A 23,108-nucleotide genomic window follows, 5' to 3' on the forward strand; every position below is an offset into this window, starting at 1 on the left:
GGGTTAAAACAACCCAATCTCTGGGTTAAAACAACCCAATTGCCAGGTTAAAACAACCCAATCTCTGGGTTAAAACAACCCAATTGCCAGGTTAAAACAACCCAATCTCTGGGTTAAAACAACCCAATCGCAGGGTTAAAACAACCCAATCTCTGGGTTAAAACAACCCAATCACAGGGTTAAAACAACCCAATCGCAGGGTTAAAACAACACAATTGCCAGGTTAAAACAACCCAATCTCTGTGTTAAAACAACCCAATATTTGTGTTAAAACAATCCAATCTCTGGGTTAAAACAACCCAATTGCCAGGTTAAAACAACCCAATCTCTGGGTTAAAACAATCCAATCTCTGGGTTAAAACAACCCAATCGCCGGGTTAAAACAACCCAATCTCTGGGTTAAAACAATCCAATCTCTGGGTTAAAACAACACAATTGCCAGGTTAAAACAATCCAATCTCTGGGTTAAAACCCAATTGCCAGGTTAAAACAACCCAATCTCTGGGTTAAAACAATCCAATCTCTGGGTTAAAACAACCCAATTGCCAGGTTAAAACAACCCAATCTCTGGGTTAAAACAACCCAATCGCAGGGTTAAAACAACCCAATTGCCAGGTTAAAACAACCCAATCTCTGGGTTAAAACAACCCAATATTTGTGTTAAAACAATCCAATCTCTGGGTTAAAACAACCCAATTGCCAGGTTAAAACAACCCAATCTCTGGGTTAAAACAATCCAATCTCTGGGTTAAAACAACCCAATCGCCAGGTTAAAACAACCCAATCTCATCTCTGGGTTAAAACAACCCAATCGCAGGGTTAAAACAACACAATTGCCAGGTTAAAACAACCCAATCTCTGGGTTAAAACAACCCAATATTTGTGTTAAAACAATCCAATCTCTGGGTTAAAACAACCCAATTGCCAGGTTAAAACAACCCAATCTCTGGGTTAAAACAATCCAATCTCTGGGTTAAAACAACCCAATCTCTGGGTTAAAACAATCCAATCTCTGGGTTAAAACAATCCAATCTCTGGGTTAAAACAACCCAATTGCCGGGTTAAAACAACCCAATCGCCGGGTTAAAACAACCCAATCGCCGGGTTAAAACAACCCAATCTCTGGGTTAAAACAACCCAATCACCGGGTTAAAACAACCCAATCTCTGGGTTAAAACAACCCAATCGCAGGGTTAAAACAACCCAATCGCTGGGTTAAAACAATCCAATCTCTGGGTTAAAACAACCCAATCTCTGGGTTAAAACAACCCAATCTCTGGGTTAAAACAACCCAATCTCTGGGATAAAACAACCCAATTGCAGGGTTAAAACAACCCAATCTCTGGGTTAAAACAATCCAATCTCTGGGTTAAAACAACCCAATCTCTGGGATAAAACAACCCAATTGCAGGGTTAAAACAACCCAATCTCTGGGTTAAAACAATCCAATCTCTGGGTTAAAACAACCCAATCTCTGGGTTAAAACAACACAATTGCCAGGTTAAAACAACCCAATCTCTGGGTTAAAACAATCCAATCTCTGGGTTAAAACAACACAATTGCCAGGTTAAAACAATCCAATCTCTGGGTTAAAAACAACTCAATCGCTGGGTTAAAACAGCCCAATCGCTGGGTTAAAACAAACCAGTCACTGGGTTAAAACAACTCAATCACTAGGTTAAAAACAACCCAATCGCTGGGTTAAAACAACTCAATCGCTGGGTTAAAACAACTCAATCACTGGGTTAAAACAACTCAATCGCTGGGTTAAAACAACCCAATCGCTGGGTTAAAACAAACCAGTCACTGGGTTAAAACAACTCAATCTCTAGGTTAAAAACAACCCAATCGCTGAGTTAAAACAACCCAACTGCTGGGTTAAAACAACTCAATCGCTGGGTTAAAACAACTCAATCTCTAGGTTAAAAACAACCCAATCGCTGGGTTAAAACAAACCAACCGCTGGGTTAAAACAACCCAATCGCTGGGTTAAAACAACTCAATCGCTGAGTTAAAACAACCCAATCGCTGGGTTAAAACAACTCAGTCGCTGGATTAAAACAACTCAATCTCTAGGTTAAAAACAACTCAATCGCTGGGTTAAAACAACCCAATCGCTGGGTTAAAACAAACCAGTCACTGGGTTAAAACAACTCAATCACTAGGTTAAAAACAACCCAATCGCTGGGTTAAAACAACTCAATCGCTGGGTTAAAACAACTCAATCACTGGGTTAAAACAACTCAATCGCTGGGTTAAAACAACCCAATCGCTGGGTTAAAACAATCCAGTCACTGGGTTAAAACAACTCAATCTCTAGGTTAAAAACAACCCAATCGCTGGGTTAAAACAACTCAATCTCTAGGTTAAAAACAACCCAATCGCTAGGTTAAAACAACTCAATCACTGGGTTAAAACAACTCAATCGCTGGGTTAAAACAACCCAATCTCTGGGTTAAAACAACCCAATTGCCAGGTTAAAACAACCCAATCTCTGGGTTAAAACAATCCAATCTCTGGGTTAAAACAACCCAATCTCTGGGTTAAAACAATCCAATCTCTGGGTTAAAACAATCCAATCTCTGGGTTAAAACAACCCAATTGCCGGGTTAAAACAACCCAATCTCTGGGTTAAAACAATCCAATCTCTGGGTTAAAACAACCCAATCGCCGGGTTAAAACAACCCAATCGCCGGGTTAAAACAACCCAATCGCCGGGTTAAAACAACCCAATCGCCGGGTTAAAACAACCCAATCTCTGGGTTAAAACAACCCAATCACCGGGTTAAAACAACCCAATCTCTGGGTTAAAACAACCCAATCGCAGGGTTAAAACAACCCAATCGCTGGGTTAAAACAATCCAATCTCTGGGTTAAAACAACCCAATCTCTGGGTTAAAACAACCCAATCTCTGGGATAAAACAACCCAATTGCAGGGTTAAAACAACCCAATCTCTGGGTTAAAACAATCCAATCTCTGGGTTAAAACAACCCAATCTCTGGGATAAAACAACCCAATTGCAGGGTTAAAACAACCCAATCTCTGGGTTAAAACAATCCAATCTCTGGGTTAAAACAACCCAATCTCTGGGTTAAAACAACACAATTGCCAGGTTAAAACAACCCAATCGCAGGGTTAAAACAACCCAATCGCAGGGTTAAAAAAACCTAATCGCCGGGTTAAAACAACCCAATCGCTAGGTTTGTCCATTTTCAACCCAACTTGGGTTGTTTTTAATGCAGCATTTTTTAGAGTGCATTATATAATCTTTACAAAAAATATTCCTCAGCACGATTCATCTGTGCACGTTATTAAAAAATGTTCATGAACATTTTTGATCCATAATTATTTTATTCACCTTCGATTTGTGCAACTTACTCAAAATGAACAAACTAGCATGAAGGCGTTTCGTACGATCCACTCGTGTCTGCTGCTTGTGGAGCCACGTTCAGCAGACGTTTGTTTCTTTATGTAATATCTGAAGATGTCATTGTGTTAATTATCTTCACTCATTAATACAGGCGTCAGACTCTCAGAAAGACACCGTCCCGACATGCAGCAACCGCAAAACCCCTCCACCCGCCCCACGTCACGCAGGAGGAATGCTGCCTCCAGCTCAGAGCTTTACACTCTTGGATTGTTCGGCTCCGTTTGCGTTTCCTTAAGGACAGATTATATAGTGCTGAATCCTGGCAGCGCTTCTAAAGCCGCCCGAGGCCACACAGAAGAGCGTTCGCACGGGGCCGCGGGCGGGAACGTTAACCCGAACTAACACCAGGCGAGCGAGACGTGAGACATCAATCAGACGCGACCGAGCCGAAGATGACAGGCTAATAACCCGACTGCAGCGGGCAGGTAAATCAGAGCAACACGCCAAAAACCTGCAGGGGGTTTATGGAGACATAACAGATATGATAGAGCCGCGAGCAGAGCTCAGACGACGCTCACGAGATTTAAAGATCTTACTGAAGCACAACACTTTTCTCAGATGTTTCTCCTAAAACCCCGAGGAGAAATAAGACACAGACGAGTCAATCGTCTTCATATACTAAAGATATAGAGCGATAAAATGAATGTGGAGAACAGTTCAGATCATTTGGTGAGAAATGTTTGAGATTATATTGAGACTGCAGACTTTGGCAAATCTGAGCATCGTTTGAGATATATATATATAAACAAAATATAATATAATAATACAGTCTTATATAAAAATATATAAAAATGTAAATTATAAAATGTTTAAAACTTTATAAAACATTTAAAATATATGAAAATGTTTCTGTCATATAAACAAATTATAATATAATAAATATAACATAACATAATATATAAAACATTTAAAATTATACAAATTTTACATAAATTAATATTTAAAACTTTATAAAACATAAAATATATGCAAATGTTTCTGTCATAATACACTAATATAATATAATATAATATATAAAAAAATTTAAATGATCACATTTTTAAATTATCAAATTTATAACTTTATTAAATGTAAAATATATGTTAATGTTTCTGTCATAATAAACAACTTATATAATATAATACAATATATAAAATATTAAAATTCTGAAATTTTTACATTAAATTATAAAATTTAAAACTTTATGAAACATTTAAAATATATGTAAATGTTTCTGTCATATAAACAAATTATAATATTATAAATATAATATAATATATCAAACATTTAAAATGACACAAATATTACATAAATTAATATTAAAAACTTTATAAAACGTAAAATATATAAACTAATATAATATAATATAATACATAAAAAAATTTAATTATCACATTTTTAAATGATCAAATTTATAACTTTATAAAATGTAAAATATATGTAAATGTTTCTGTCATAATAAATAATAATAATAATATAATATAATAAAATATATAAAAAAATTACAATTATAAAATAATTTATATTAAATTATAAAATTTAAAACTTTATAAAACATTTAAAATATATGTAAATGTTTGTCATTTATTAAAAAAACTATAATGTAATATAATAAAAATATATCAAAGCATTCTAAATTAAAAAAACATTATCTGTGAATATCTAGTTTATGATGTAAAAATGTACCTAAAAACACGCGCACACACACGCATGCACACACACACACTCACACATATGCACACACACACACACACACACACACACACACACACACACGCTGCTCCTCCACAGATGTTTATTATGGATCTCTGGCTCTGGTGCCGGACAGAAGTTTGGCAGAGAACAAACTCTCCTACAGGAAGTACATGACTCACTTCAGCAGTCATGAAACACAAGAAACGCAAGAAATCCAACAAATCTGGTGCATGTTAAGGGCCTTTCCTTTCCTCACAGGAGTCCTTGCAAAAATGTACCATGGCAACAATAGTTTCCACCATATTTACTACAGAGATGTCAAAGCAGATGAAAATGAAAGTCTATTCCAGTGTTATTTTAGCATCACTGACATACTAGTATAATTTTTCGTAAATCAATTTTTATTTTTGAATATTTGTTTTTTTTATTTTAATTGTAAAGTTTTAGTAATTTTTCACTTTTATTAGTGATTATTTTTTTTAAAACATGTCTATATAGTTTTAATATTTTTTGTTTTAGTAAAGTTGAACTAAATGAAAATGAGAAATGCAACTAGCTGAAAGAAAAAAGGTTTTATATTGTATTTTAGTTAATGTTTACTATATTTCAAGTTACAATTTTCTTAAATGGTTTTAGTTTTAATTAACGCAAGGACCGCCTCACTCATTTACATATTGCACATAAACATAAATAAATGCATCAATAAATCTGGAAATAAATATATGCAAACAAAATTTAAAATAAGAGAATAAATAAAAGTTAAAATTAATAAAAATAATAAATAATAATAAAGAAAATAATAAATGAAGGCAAAATGTAATACATTAAATAAATAGAATTAAACAATTTAAAATACATTTTATTTTTTTATCAAGTCATTTATTTATTTATTTTTCCTATAATTACATTTATTTATTTTTAAATTTATTTTAAGGCCTTCAACATGGTCTAATCAACACATTTGACACTGAAGACTGCTGAAAATTCAGCTTTGATCACAGGATATAAATTACAATTTACTATATATTCACATAGAAAACAGTTATTTTACATTGTAAAAATATCTCACAATTTTTACTGTATTTTTGATCAAATAAATGCAGCCTTGACGATCAGAAGAGACTTTTATCTTCTTACCGAACCCAAACTTTTGAACGCTAGTTAGTGCAAAATATTTCAATATCTAAAACAAGAAAAACACCTGGATGCTGTTCTTTAGAAAGACAAAAACAGGCGTTTGGGTTAGAAATAAACAGTGTCACAGCCAAATTCCCACAGAGCAGCTTCTGTTGGGAATACAGGAGGATGAAGGATTGGAGACCTGCTCCAGGATTCTGCCTTCAGGGATGGAAGTCTGTGCTCCGTAAACCCCGTCAAATCCCAGAGGTCGAGGCGTCTCCGAGGAGAGCAGCGCATTTACAGTTGGGAAAACAAGGGATAAACAGATCCATGCTGCGAACACGCAGTTGGAGGAGTCGAAATCCCCTCAAGCGTTCATATATCTCTCCAACACTTGTAAATGGGCAGGAATGGGGCGTGTTGTTTTTGGGCAACTCTTGTCTGGGTGTCTCCAGACGTCTCCCAAAAGCTCACAATCACTCCGACCGAAGCCTTTGAAGCCCGAATCAACCGTTCCAACGCAGCAAATAATATCAGATACACTTAATTGCAGTGTTTCGTTGAGCACAGCTGGTTTTCACTCACATCTTTCTTTATTCTTGGCTGTATCGCATTATTATAATGCAGCCAAACCCTGTGAGGTCATAATAACATCACGCCATGCCTAAACAACATGTGTTAGACGGAAAGTGTGTGAAAACTCTTCAATCTCTCCGGCGTTTTAATTATTTCAGTGTATAAAAATGTGGCATGCTCTCTCTTCAGAAACGCCTGATATATAATGCATAAAACCCTCGTGGTTTAAGAGCAGTGTTTGATATAAGGCTTGACTTTTTCCTCTTTTTCTTTCTTGTGATTTCTGGGCTCGACCGAGTCTCTTTTAATGACTGAAACAACCTCTTTCTTTCTCGCTAAAGAAAAAGAGGGTAAAAAAGAGAAGCCCTTGTGTATCTGAAGTTGATTTTTATCCGGCAATCAGCACGGCCCTCTATAAATAGTCCCAGAAATGTGCGGGCGAGCGGCTTGGAGTGAGTATATCTAATCTTTCTCTCTTTCTGGGCCCCAAATGAAATCTTAGATTAAAGAGACGCGAATCGCACAAAGCCATCAAGCTAAATGTTTACAAAATGTATGTAACCTGCGGAGCCATTACTGCCGTGAACAAAACTGCTTCCATGTGGGCAAAAAATGGAAATAATTGGCGTCTTTGTTACGGCGGCGGCGCTCTCATTACGTGCATATGGTGCCGCTCATGAGACGAGGAAAAACAGAGCTTCGTTCTGGATTAACTCTAATGGACACTAATGTACACTTCCAAAAATATGGTAATACTGTGGTGCGCCGTATTCCCATGGTGCTTTTTTTGTAAGGAAAATGTGCAGGACACAACGACACAAACAAAAACCTGAAACATCACAATGATCTGTGCAATTAATTAGAATTAATCCGCTGTAATTAATTAGAAAACTATGTTTAAGGAGAAAAGAAAAGTTTGTCAAGACAATCTTTAGAACGATAGATAGAATGACAGAACTATAGATATGATAGATGGAGCGATAGAACGATAGATAGATAGATAGATAGATAGATAGATAGATAGATAGATAGATAGATAGATAGATAGATAGATAGAATGATAGATAGAACGATAGAACGAAAGAATGATAGATAGATAGAACGATAGAACAAAAGAACGATAGATAGAATGATAGAACGAAAGAACGATAGAACGAAAGAACGATAGATAGATAGATAGATAGAACGAAAGAATGATAGATAGATAGAACGATAGAACAAAAGAACGATAGATAGAACGATAGAACGAAAGAACGATAGAACGAAAGAACGATAGATAGATAGATAGATAGATAGGTAGGTAGATAGATAGAACGATAGAACAAAAGAACGATAGATAGAATGATAGAACGAAAGAACGATAGAACGAAAGAACGATAGATAGAATGATAGATAGAACGATAGAACGAAAGAATGATAGATAGATAGAACGATAGAACGAAAGAACGATAGAACGAAAGAACGATAGAACGAAAGAACGATAGATAGATAGATAGATAGATAGATAGGTAGGTAGATAGATAGATAGAACGATAGAACGAAAGAATGATAGATAGATAGATAGGTAGGTAGATAGATAGATAGAACGATAGAACAAAAGAATGATAGATAGAATGATAGATAGAACGAAAGAACGATAGATAGATAAATAGATAGATAGACAGAGCAATAGATAGAGTGATAGAATGAAAGAACGATAGATAGAATGATAGAACGATAGAACGAAAGAACGATAGATAGATAGATAGATAGATAGATAGATAGAACAACAGAACGAAAGAACGAAAGAATGATAGATAGATAAATAGATAGATAGACAGAGCAATAGATAGAGCGATAGATAGATATATAGAACGATAGAACGAAAGAACGATAGATTTCCCAGAATGCATCGGCTGAGTAACATATCTCCGAAACTAGAAGCTAAAGTTCGTAAACAAACTCTGATGTTGGCTTGAGAAACCTGAATGAGCTGAACAAACAAACAAACAAACAAACAAACAAACAAACAAACAAACAAACAAACAAACAAACATCCGTCTAATTCTCCTGTCAGTTAATACTCAATTCAGCTTCCAGTGTGAGTTCAGACTCACTCCACAGTTCAGCAGAAAACAGAATGAAATCTGCTGTAGAAGCTGCTTCAGTTCTGCATATAAACACAGTAAATCTACACAGAGAGAGAGAGAGAGAGAGAGAGAGAGAGAGAGAGAGCCTCTGTAGGCCTGTAAAGCCGTCCTGTGAGAGACTCATTTAGAATGAACGAGAGAAGAAAGGAAGAGAAAGAAAGGAAATTCCCTTCTCAGGAAGATTAGTGGACGTTCTTTTGCAGTCGGAGGTGGACGCGGAGCCGCTTCGGACACATTTTTCTCTGCCAGCGCACTGACCCCTGGGGTCTCCGGCGAGCCGCGAGGAGTTACCGTGAGGCCCGCCGCCCGCCGGCGTCAATTATTCACTGTCGCCGCAGCCACTTCATCCAGTTGATAAAGGAAACTGTCCTTATCGGTAACCGGCCTCTCTTAAAAAACTATTTACACGACTCGGCCCGCAACATCCACCCAGCCCTCGCTTCTGAATAACGCAGCTGCTCTTCAACGTAAGATGCCATGAAGAGCGTGATTTCAGATAAGGCGTGTTATATTAATCAAAAAGATGTCATTTTAAGAAGATGAACCATTTTCACTCAATTACAAAGAGTTGCACATTGAATTAAACATGAAATTTTGAAGCAGAAAAAAACGAATCTTTTACAATTTATTTACCTCTTCCTTATCTCAATCGCACGCTCAAGTCGCCATAAATCAATCGAGTGATGTTTGCATGCACAAAAATATACGTTTAAGCATACGGTATTCGCGTTTGACCCCGTATTGTTTGTGTGTGTGGCGCGGCTGGAAAGATGTTAAGCATTCTGCCTGCCGGTTCCCTCAGGACTGACCCGACTCAGCAGAAAACACGGCAGCGGCGCTTAGCGCGGCCATCAATCACATCGCGACGCGACAAACTCACTTTCACCATGATGTATGTCGTGAGTCACCGATTCCAGTTAATCAAGTCATTACCCACAGGCCTCTGAGCCAACCTCAGCTGCTCCGCTCCACAACCAGAGCTCCACGCAGAAACGCATTGATTTTCTATATATAGCATAATATTTTGCACCAAACTTTGCAATCTCACGTTTGCAAAAAGAATAATTGCGCTATTAAATAAATGAATAATGCCACAGAGAAATCTGCAATTCAGATGAATACAAAACACTAGAAAAGCTGCTCCTTATTGCCATTTTTCAAGATGCATGCATGCATACTTCATTTGAATGCATTAACAAAAGGCAACATGCTGCGGTATGCAAAGCGCATTCGGACTCCAGCGTTTGCCAAGGTCGTCATGCACGTGTTTTAATGCCGTAACACTTATAAGAATAAGTGCAATATTTTAGTGCAAAGTCAGAGTTGCTGGAAATGTTTTGGAAAAAAATGTCTTTTTCCACAACTTTTGTTTGTATGCAAATTGTACAATACACAAGGTACACATTTCCAGTAATTGTGCAGTTAAAGGGTTAGTTCACCCAAAAATGGAAATTCTGTCATTTTGAGATATTTTTGATGAAATCCGATGGCTCAATGAGGCCTGAGGGATGACATTTCCTCTCTCAAGATCCATTAATGTACTAAAAACATATTTAAATCAGTTCATGTGAGTACAGTGGTTCAATATTAATATTATAAAGCCATGAGAATATTTTTGGTGCGGCAAAAAAACAAAATAACGACTTATTTAGTGATGGCCGATTTCAAAACACTGCTTCAGGAAGCTTCGGAGCGTTATGAATCAGTGTGTCGAATCAGCAGTTCGGAGCGCCAAAGTCACGTGATTTCAGCAGTTTGACACATGATCTGAATCATGATTCGACACAAAAGATTCATAACGCTCCGAAGCTTCCTGAAGCAGTGTTTTGAAATCGGCCATCACTATATAAGTCGTTATTTTGTTTTTTTGGCACACCAAAAATATTCTCGTCACTTTATAATATTAATATTGAACCACTGTACTGACATGAACTGATTTAAATATGTTTTTAGTACATTAATGGATCTTGAGAGAGGAAATGTCATTCCTCAGGCCTCACCGAGCCATCGGATTTCATCAAAAATATCTTCTTTTGTGTTCTGAAGATTAACAAAGATCTTACGGGTGTGGAAGGACATGAGGGTGAGTAATTAATGACATTATTTTCATTTTTGGGTGAACTAACCCTTTAATTCTCAAAGTTTTGGAATATTTTTCGTCTCTCCTCAAATTTGTCATTACCGAAACACAATAATAAATAATTTAATAAGAAGGGTCACATTGACCTATTAAGATTTTGTTTACATCTGCATTGCAAATATATTTTTTGCAATTTTTTAATAAAGTTTTCACAGGTAAATCAATAACAATTACAATTTTAACAATATTTCAAGTGTGATTTATGAGATTTGCTGTATTTTAAATCTTTCTTTGTAAAAGTCATAAAGTTTATCAAACTGATTTCAAAGTGAAGGATTCATTAGTTTGAATCAAACACTATACTTTTATATCTTAGTTGATCATTCAATATACTTTATTTTTGACAAAACATCTCATGTTTCGGTCGTGATGCACAGTTTCGGTAGTGACAGTAATGTGTTGGTAGTGACCGCATCACATGACACAATTTAACTCGCATACTAAAACACTAATGATTTGCATAACTGTACTAAAATTTTGTTTATTTCCCCCAAATAAATGATTATGTGTTCCTTTTGTCACTACCAAAACATGTGGTGAAATTTCGGTAGTGACAATTTTAGATACTTTTACCTCAATAGGATTCAACAGATAATAGAAGGATCTTAGTAAACATCTAAAACTTGAATGCTTAAATGCTTTAAATGTGTTTTTTGGTTCTGTAGAATGGCCCTATACACACACACACACACACATACATTTACATATACGTATTTCAATGCATCTGTTAACATTAGTTAATGCACTGTGAACAAACCCTAACAATGCATACATTGCTTATTGTTATCAAATGCATTAACTAATGGGACCTCATTGTAAAGCTTTCCCTCAAATCCTGACTGCATTTGTAACTCCCACACAACAACCGTCCAATAAAACGCAGCGCAGAGGCGCGAGGACACCTGGTCGCATTTTAATTGAATACATGCATTGTTTTCCCTTTTAAATCAGGTGACTCGCGCTGGGGTTCATAATACGCGGTCACATTTCCATAGAGGTCTGTGAGAGCGGGCCCCGGGCCCCTAACATAAAACAAATGACCGGCGCTCATGATAAATGGTTCTATTAGCAATCCAGATTGTTAAACTCAGATATAACGGAGCCGAGGGGAGCGGCGGCCCATTTATTTTCCCCTCCTCACACAAATAGCTTGTTTTTTTATGTGTAAATAACATATTAAAAGTCTGCATTAGCCATGTTCTCTGATAGAGAGGAAACTGTTGGGGATAAATAACGGCGGACAGGGGAATAAAACAGAGAGTGGTTTAATAGCCGCGTCTTCGCGGTGGGCATGACTTAGGTGACAACAGCACCGCAGCCCGCTGTAAACTCCACATTGACCGTAAAGCCGCCGAACGGGCCCGTATATTAAAAGCGGCCGACACCAGGCTCGAGGGAATGTGATCCCGGGTTCAAGGACCTCGTCTCGCGCTGCATATTCACTTATCAGAGTCTGCGGGCCGGGATAATAAACCGGATTAAAGCGATAAGTAATTGCTCTGTCGCGGAGCGCTAGCAAACAGCTGAGGCTCTTTCCTGAACGAGAGCGACTGTACGCCCATTAAACTGCTGTGTGTTTATTTAAAGTTCGGAGAGTAATTCTAAACCAAATAAAGAGCGGTCTACACATGCAAACCTGCTGGTTTATGGCGGTTTGGTCCGGATCTACCGATCAAAACGCTTTGATTTCCGGTGAATCTGGCCCTTTAAATGTGGTTTTGAAGCCCTCAGACATTTGCAGTGTTTGTCTACTTAAAAAACTCAAGTTTTAAGCTCAAATCAGAACTACCTCTGTTAGCCGCGCTCAATATTCATCCGACGCCAGAAACAAACATTGTTCACGTTTCCATCACAAATGTCCCAATTTCATGCCATTCTTTGATTCACAATTAATGACCGTTTTAAATAATGGCAGGCCACCAAAGTCTTTCATTAATCAGCAACTAAAATCACCATTTCAAAAGTGGCGCTCGACCAACATCTTAGCGTCGCCGTCCGTCCTCTAACTAATTCATAACACTTATACTCTGGAGGTAAGAACAAGCTCTTTCGGCCTCATTACAGACAACTTTTATCACTGTTTTAAACACACTCGCTCTCTTCTGCTCTTTCCTCTCTGGACAGACTCTGACGACCCCAGAGCAGACACTGAGCTTGTGAAAGTTTGAGAGAGGAAACGTCCAGAACAGATCTGAGAATAATACCAGCTTTCAGTACCGTGGTATATAATCAAAGGACCAAAAGAGAGTCGGTTCTCGTAAACAGCCATGAGATTAAATGGACTTAAAGTCGAAAAAGTCGAGGCCAGTGTTATTTTTTGGTATTATAGTATTCATTAATATTCTGAATTAACTAAATTCTGAATTAAGTTCTCAAAATCTCAATATGTGCTTGAGACTAAAATAAAAATCACATTTTTGACTTGTATTTTAGGTTAACTAGGTTATCAAATAATAATAAGTAATATTAATATATATAAAAACACATACAAAATAAAATATGAAAATGAAAAAAGTAAAATAAAATGTAAGAAATAAAATAAAAAATGAAAATCTAAAAAATTAAATAAAATCTAAAAATCTAAAATAAAGAAATATATAAACAATTAAATAAAATAACATTTAAAATATATAAAAGATAATATATATTTTAAAACACATGCAAATAAAATAAAATAAAACATTTTGACTTGTATTTTAGGTTAACCAGGTTATCAAATAATAATAAATAATATTAATATATATATAAAAACACATACAAAATAATAAAATATAAAAATCTAATAAATATGAAAATGAAAAACATAAAATAAAATGTAAGAAATAAAATAAAAATGAAAATCTAAAAAATTAAATAAAATCTAAAAATCTAAAATAAAACAAATATATAAAAATGTAAATAAAATAACATTTAAAAATATATAAAAAATAATATATATGTTAAAAACACATGCAAATAAAATAAATAAAATAAAATAAAAAATTTTGACTTGTATTTTAGGTTAACCAGTTTATCAAATAATAAGAAATGATATTAATATATATAAAACACATACAAAATAATAAAATAAAAAATCTAATAAATATGAAAATGTAAAAAGTAAAATAAAATGTAAGAAATAAAATAAAAAATGAAAATCTAAAAAAATCGAATAAAATATGAAAATGTAAAAAATGAAATAAAATATGAAAATGTAAAAAGTGAAATAAAATATATAAAAAAAAAAAAATGAAAATCTAAAAAAATCGAATAAAATATGAAAATGTAAAAAGTGAAATAAAAAAAATAAATAAATAAAAAATGAAAATCGCAAAAATCGAATAAATATGAAAATCTAAAACAATAAAATAAAATATGAAAATATATAAAAAATAAAATATAAAACAATAAAACAAAATGAAAATCTAATAAAAATATATGAAATCATACTTTTAAAAATATATAAAAACTAAAATATCAAATAATAAGAAATAATATTAATATATATACTAAAAACACATGCAAATAAAATAAAAAATAAATGAACAAATAACAAATAAAGATCATATTTTTGACTTATATTTTAGGTTAGGCAGGTTATCAAATAATAAGAAATAATATTATTATAGTATTAGATATGGGTCACTTTTTTTTAAAGAAGATGTAAGCTGGTCGTCAACAAATCAGAATCAAAGAGCAATAAAATTCCCATCTGACACCATCAACAAAACTTCTTAGTTCAATCAAACAAAGTTGAAGATGATCTCAAATTCTACTTTCACTTCAATCTCCGCCATTAAAGTTAAAAACAAATCCTATTAATCATGTACCAGTGAAAATCACACTCGATAAATTATGCCATTCAACTGACTTGATGCCACTGTGTGGCCTATTTTCCCCTTCCTTTCTTCAACAAATCATGGATTTTCTTTTCTTTACAATGGCAGGCCACCAAATTCCTTCATCAATCTGTGAAAAAACCCACACGAAATCACAAGAGGTATTTCCATTTCAAAGGTGGCAGCTTTGCCGCTCTCTGAAGGAGCGTGTCGTCCGCGGCTGCCATTTTAACTAATTCATAACACTTATACTCTGGAGGTAAGAACAAGGTCTTTCGGCCTCATTATTCACCGCTTTTATCGGTCTCCTAAAGACATGTTTTAAACATGCTCGCTCTCTTTCTATCTGTCCATCCGTGTGTGTGTGTGTGTGTGTGTAACTTTTGATTAATCTCAGAGCAAACAGAGCGCTAAAAAGCCCTGTAGAATAGATGCTCCGTTCATCCAATCAGTTGTGAGTACGTGTCAGGACGCCTGCAGCACTCCCGATCGCGCGTGTAAGACTCGTGTACGCGCCGGTCACTCGCTATTAATGAAGGCCGCTGGTGGAACGTGATATTAGGATTCATATCAGGCCTGATGGAGCCTCACCTTTGACTCTTGGGGGGCTTTTGGCCCGGCTTATCAGGGACGACCGGCACCGCGAGCGCCGCATTTTATCTTTGAAATGTATATTTCATGGGCATATTCTTTTCCTCAGCCCTGCTGGAGTCTTTAAGCTCTCGGCTGGTGTGATAAATAACCTGAGAAAGACTCAAAACTTCATGTGTCTCGCATTAAACCTCATGCAAAAGCAAGAAATGATGTGAATTAACTCTCTTAAATCTCATTTGTGTCATGTCATGTGATATGCAGAAACAACTGGTGCAAAATCTGAATATGTGCATGTATGAATGAGATTTGAGAGCTAATAACTATCCCGTTCAGATGATTTGGAAGGTAGCAGGAAGTGAAATCGAGCTGGGAAGGACCGGACAGGTTCGTACCTCTGGCCAGGGATGATGGGGAAGGTTTTTTGGGCAGCTCGCTGAAGCCGTTTCCATCCAGAGCGGACGTCTTACAGTCCTTCTTCTCTGCGGCGCTGGGCACACTGGCCTCCATTCTGAACAATTCTGCGAGAGACAGAGCAAATATTCATGAAGATGTATTAATATGGCAAAGCAAACGAATGAAAATCAAAATAAAATATGAAAATCTAAATATACAAAATATAAAAAATACAATAAAAATGAATCTAAAAATGCAATACATCTAAACACATTTATATATATATATATATATATATATATATAAATAAAATAACATTTAAAAATATGTAAAATATATTATATAATATTAATATATATTTATAAAAACACAAATAATAAAATATAAAAATCTAATAAAACATAAAAAATGACAAAATATGAAAAATAAAATAAAAATTAATCTAAAAAATGAAATAAAATATAAAAACGTAAAAATTAAAATGAAATATAAAGTAAAATAAGAAAATATTAAAAATGAAATAAAATATATGCATCTAAACAAATAAAATAATATAAATTAAATAACATTTAACAATATGTAAAAAATAAAATATCAAATAATAAGAAATAATATTAATATATATTTATAAAAACAAAATAATAAAATATAAAAATCTAATAAAATCCTATAAAAATCTAATAAAATATAAAGAAATTTAAAATGAAATAAAACTTACACATCTAAACAAATAAAACAAATATAAATTAAATAAAATAACATTTAACAATATGTAAAAAATAAAATATCAAAAAAGAACAAATAATATTAATATATATTTATAAAAACACAAAATAATAAAATACAAAATGAGAATAAAAAAATATAAAAAATAAATAAATATAAATAAATAAATATCTAAAAAAACAAATATATATAAAATTGAAATAAAATAACAAATACTTAAAAAATATATAAAAAAATGAAAATAATGAAACATAATATTAATATATATACACATGCAAATAAAATAAAATACATTCTTGACTTATATTTTAGGTTAACCAGATGAACTATTGAGGCTGTGTTTAAGTCCCATTTTTTATGCCCTTCCCTCGCCAACTTCCTCCGTCTTGTTCACTCGGATGTGCGTCATTGCTTACGCTACACAAGCGCCCACTACTGGCCAAACACTTGCGACGCGTTTAAATGGATTGATCACTTGGAATCCGCTAATGGAGCTGATTTTTTACAGATTTTTTCCTTATGAATTTGTTTTACACACCATTCGTGAATGCTTAAGCTGTTGAAAAAAAGTCAACTTAAGGTAGCTACAAGTATTAAATATGGTCAAAATGACTACTAATAAATAAATCTGCGTCCAACTGACCAAACGTTCATGAAAAGCCTGATTATAAAGAGGAATCTGTTGCTTTATTGAAATGGCCTGAGTGAGCAGAAGCAGATTTGTTTAGTCACTCAACCGTCTCTTTTCTCTCTTTTTTTAAGTCAAGGTAAGCCGATTAAAGGAGGAACACACTTGTGAGCCTGGATGACATCTGTTTCCGCTTTCCTTCGCCAACAGAGATGCCCCCTATACGGCCACTGGCACCATCCATCACCGTTCAGAGAAACTCAAACACTCAACAAGAGATCCTAATGCGTGTTCCCGCTCTTATGCAGTGCATGCACTGACTTAAAAACATCTTCCAGCTGACGTCATCATCATTCCCTCATATTTTTCAAGGCTGCAAATTTTACAGGCCCACATATCAGGGCGTATCGCAGCCAAAACCGGTCAGGATGACAAAAACGCTCCATAAATCCCATAAGCTGTTATTGTGACCCTACATTCACCTTTACATTTGTCCTGCATTGAAATAACAGCATCAGTCTTTTCAATCGGCCCTGCTGGAGAATCTTGGCTCAAAATATTCCAAATGTTGGCAGTCGTTTTAAAATGACGGTATGGCCAAAATCTTACATCACATTATGAGTCATTTTATATTCTATTCATCATATCAGAATGATTTCTGAAGGATCATGTGACACTGAAGACTGGAGTAATGATGCTGAAAATTCAGCTTTGATCACAGGATATAAATTATATTTTACTATATATTTACATAGAAAACAATTGTTTTAAATTGTAATAAAATTTCAAAGTTTTTACTGTATTTTTGATCAAATAAATGCTGCTTTGGTGAGCAGAAGAGACTCTTTCAAAAAATCTTACAGATTCCAAACTTATTTTTTTTATTTTTTTTTTTACATTTTTTAAACTATATATAAATAAATATATTATAAATAACAAATAAATATTTAAACATACAATGTTCAAAGGTTTGGGGACAGTATATAAATGTTTTATATATTACAGGATGCATTAAACTGATTAAAGGTGACAGTAAAAACTTTTACATTGTTACAGAAAATTTAAATTTCAAACAAATATGCTTTTCTTTTGAACGTTAAATTCATCAAAGAATCATGAAAAATTAAATGCATCACGGTTTCCACAAAAATATGACTGTTTTCAACATTGATAATAATCATAAATGTTTCTTGAGCAGCAGATCATCATATTAGAATGATTTCTGAAAGATCATGTGACACTGAAGACTGGAGTAATGATGCTGAAAATTCAGCTTTGATCACTGGATATAAATTATATTCTTCAATATATTCACATAAAAAACTGTTATTTTACATTGTAATAATATTTCACAATTTTTACTGTATTTTTTTGACCAGTATGAAAAATTTCTACATTTATTTACATCTATAAACCATCATATCGCTCAGCCCTAGTGTGAAGATGTATCAATATGGCAAAGAAAAAAAAATTATAAATATAAAATATAATATAAAGATGAAAATATAAAATTAAATATAAAAAATTAAACAAAAATAAAATAAAAAGGTACAAACAAAATAAATTATAAAAAATAAAAAAAATTAAAAAAATATTATATTGTGCCGTTTTCTTTCAGTTCTTCACGCTCGAGGTTTCCAAACACAAGTTGTGTGTTTGTCCTTGCAGTCCGAGTGAAATAAGTGAAAGACAAACACCTTTCTGAACGTGAAGAGCATTGGAGATGTCAGGGTGGGACGGCGCGGGTCAAAGAGCGTTCCCGGCCCGGCTCTCAGACGCCCCTGCGGAGTTGGGAGCCGCGTGTTCACGGCAGGACCGGTATGACGGGATAATACGGGTGTCAAAGACCAAACAGACAGATGGTCACGAAAGCAAACGCAAACAACAGGCACTCTCGCTGTTCCTGACAGAGTTTTTAATCAGCTCCAGTCACGAGACCGACGAGCGCAACACTCGCGTCGCTCTGACCCCGTATTATTTACTGTCCTCCAGGAAACACAAAATGAAAAGTTACGACGAAAGTGGACAGTGATTTTTAGAGAAGAGAGAAAGACAGAAAAAGAGATTTGAGAGCTGCTATCAGTGCATAACTTCAACTTCAATTTCAGTCTGCTCCCTTCAGAAAAATAGTGCTTAGTCCTTAATTTTATGATCATAAATATGATATACTTATTTAATAATTTTTCATACCATGCAAAAGGAGATATTCAGCATTTGCAATAAATGCCTGAGCTGCTCTTTTCCATCACAATGAAAGTGGCTTTCTGATCTATTCTGATTAGTGATTTATTACGTTTTTTTATGCAACATTTTCTGTTTTTATGGAGAGAAAAAAAATCATACAGAAAAATCCACTTTATTATGAGAGTGAAATTATATTAAAATAATAATAATATATTTATTATATAATAATTATTACTACACATTATATTTAATATTTTAATATAATTAAATGTCATATTAAAATATTAATTATTCATTATTCATATTATATTTTAATAATTAAATACTATTTAATAATATTTTTTATAATATTTATATATTTTATTATTTTATTTTATTTTTTTAAGGATCATGCATGACTGGGCCTATTTTTAATAGTAAAAAAAAAATGTAATAGTAATTTAAAAAAAAAATATTACTATTAAAAAATGTAATACTATTAAAATTTTTTTTTTTTTTTTTTAAGGATCATGCATGACTGGGCCTATTTTCACTTTACTTGTGGAAATTATTACTACAAATTATATTTAATATTTTAATAAATTTAAATAAATTTAAAATATTAAATATAATCAATTATACATACTATATATTAATAATTAATTCATATTTGATTAAAAATACTATTAAATATTATTAAAAAATGTTTTGAAAAATTTACTATTAAATTTATATATATATATATATATATATATATATATATATATATATATATATATATATATATATATATTTGTTTTTTTTTTTTTAATAGTATAAAAATGTTTTTAATAGTAAATATTAAAAAAACATTTTTTTTTTTAAGGATCATGTATGACTGGGCCTATTTTCACTTTACTTGTGGAAATTATTACTACAAATTATATTTAATATTTTAATACATTTAAATTAATTTTAAAATATTAAATATAATCAAGTATTCATATTATATAACATTTAATAGTATTTTAATATTTTTTTATTTTTATGTTTATATATATATATATATATATATATATATATATATATATATATATATATATATATATATATATATATACACTATAGGATTAAACTGCATGACTGGGCCTATTTTCACTTTACATGTGGAAATGAAGTATGGCGAATCATTCCTGGAAAATACATTAAATTGTACCAGTGAATACATAAGTAATATAGAATTTCAAATTGGCTGCACATTTTGAAATACACATGCGACAAATGAAAACTGGAAAATGATCCAGAACAGGCAAACACTGCCAAATCTCATTTCAATGAATCAGTTCAGCTCAAGTGTTTCTGTGCGATTTCACAACACATAACAGCAGTTAATATATGACAGGTCATGAAAGCTGTCACTTTTCACTCTCGAAATAAATTCAGACTTTTTGTTTGAAAATTAATATTTAATTTTGTGTAAATGAGCATAAAACAGCTCCATCCATAAACTCCAGCGCCTGTTATTCAGCTCAGTCCGGTCGGCTGCATGAGGAGCCGCAGCTTTTAAATCACTGGCTGGATTCTGCGGCTCCTGAAAGCGCCTGACGGACGGCCGTGTGTGTTCTTTACGAGCTGATGGCTGATGGCTCTCTTTGAAGGCCTCTAACAGGTGTGAGGGGCTTTTCTCCGCGAATCCTGGGCAAAGACATTGTGCCATTCAAGACCAGAGACCCCGCGGCATCCGAGAGCTCATTACGACGGATCAGTCGGGAAAAAGATCTCCGGCTTTACAAGCCCACCTCGTTAATTACGGCCACCGGTCGTTCACACGGCTGCGGTCTGACCTGAGATCAGCGCTCTCAATGGCCTGGTGTCTGTCTCTCACTAGACGTGCGGTTAAAAGCTTTTATTTAGTCGATGACGGTAAGTGAGAACGTCTGTGATCTAAGGATTATCGCTTTAAACGTTGGTGGGAATTTACCAGAAACAAAAGTGATTTCACTGTTCATTCACTTCAGCTGAAGTCACACTATCAGAGCCTGCAATCCATCGACTCTATCATTCACACAATCATGGATGGATGGATGGGATAGAATGATAGATGATAGATAGTACGATGGATGGATGGATGAAATGGTAGAACAATGGATGGATGGATGATAGAACGATTGAAGGATGGATGGATGATGGATGGATGGATGGATGGATGGAACGATAGATGACAGATAGAATGATATATGGATGTATGATGGAAGGATCATAGAACGATGGATGGATGGATGAAACGATAGATGATGGATGGATGGATGAATGAATGATGGATGGATGAAACAAAAGATAGAACGATGGATGGATGGATGGATGGATGGATGGGATAGAATGATAGATGATAGATAGAACAATGGATGGATGGATGATAGAACAATTGAAGTATGGATGGATGGATGGATGGATTGGATAGAATGATAGAACGATGGATGGATAGATGGATGAAACGATAGATGATGGATGGATGGATGATAGAACAATGGATGGATAGATGGATGAAACGATAGATGGATGGATGGATGGATGAATGATGGATGGGATAGAATGATAGATGATAAGATAGAACAATGGATGGATGGATGGATGGATGGATAATAGAATGATGGATGGATGGATGGATGGATGATAGAATGATGGATGGATGGATGGATGATAGAATGATGGATGGATGTAAGGATGTTAGAATGATGGATGGATGGATGGATGGATGTATGTTAGAATGATGGATGGATGGATGGATGGATGGATGGAAGGATGATAGAATGATGGATGGATGGATGGATGGAAGGATGATAGAATGATGGATGGATGGATGGATGATAGAATGATGGATGGATGGATGGATGGATGATAGAATGATGGATGGATGGATGTTAGAATGATGGATGGATGGATGGATGGATGGATGAATGGATGGATGATAGAATGATGGATGGATGGATGGATGATAGAATGATGGGTGGATGGATGGATGGATGTATGTTAGAATGATGGATGGATGGATGGATGATAGAATGATGGATGGATGGATGGATGGATGATAGAATGATGGATGGATGGATGTTAGAATGATGGATGGATGGATGGATGGATGATAGAATGATGGATGGATGGATGTTAGAATGATGGATGGATGGATGGATGGATGGATGGATGAATGGATGGATGATAGAATGATGGATGGATGGATGGATGATAGAATGATGGGTGGATGGATGGATGGATGTATGTTAGAATGATGGATGGATGGATGGATGGATGGATGGATGGAAGGATGATAGAATGATGGATGGATGGATGGATGGATGGATGGAAGGATGATAGAATGATGGATGGATGGATGGATGATAGAATGATGGATGGATGGATGTTAGAATGATGGATGGATGGATGGATGGATGGATGAATGGATGGATGATAGAATGATGGATGGATGGATGGATGATAGAATGATGGGTGGATGGATGGATGATAGAATGATGGGTGGATGGATGGATGGATGATAGAATGATGGATGGATGGATGGATGATAGAATGATGGGTGGATGGATGGATGGATGATAGAATGATGGATGGATGGATGGATGGATGGATGATAGAATGATGGGTGGATGGATGGATGGATGGATGATAGAATGATGGATGGATGATAGAATGATGGGTGGATGGATGGATGATAGAATGATGGA

The 23,108-nt window shown here is 34.4% G+C and overlaps 1 protein-coding gene across 2 annotated transcripts in view; it reads right to left on the reverse strand.

Annotated features, from left to right (window-relative positions):
* gli2b (GLI family zinc finger 2b) overlaps positions 1-23,108 on the reverse strand; it is a 101,110-nt gene that overhangs the window by 64,018 nt on the left and 13,984 nt on the right. For both annotated transcript variants that reach the window (XM_048172762.1, XM_048172761.1), the window contains exon 2: positions 15,875-16,000. In XM_048172762.1, coding sequence (XP_048028719.1) covers positions 15,875-15,989 — 115 coding nt within the window. In that variant the 5' untranslated portion in view covers positions 15,990-16,000. The remainder of the gene's footprint in view (positions 1-15,874; positions 16,001-23,108) is intronic.

The sequence above is a fragment of the Megalobrama amblycephala genome, linkage group LG21 (genome assembly GCF_018812025.1).
Source record: "Megalobrama amblycephala isolate DHTTF-2021 linkage group LG21, ASM1881202v1, whole genome shotgun sequence".
In the NCBI taxonomy this organism is placed as follows: Eukaryota; Metazoa; Chordata; class Actinopteri; order Cypriniformes; family Xenocyprididae; genus Megalobrama; species Megalobrama amblycephala.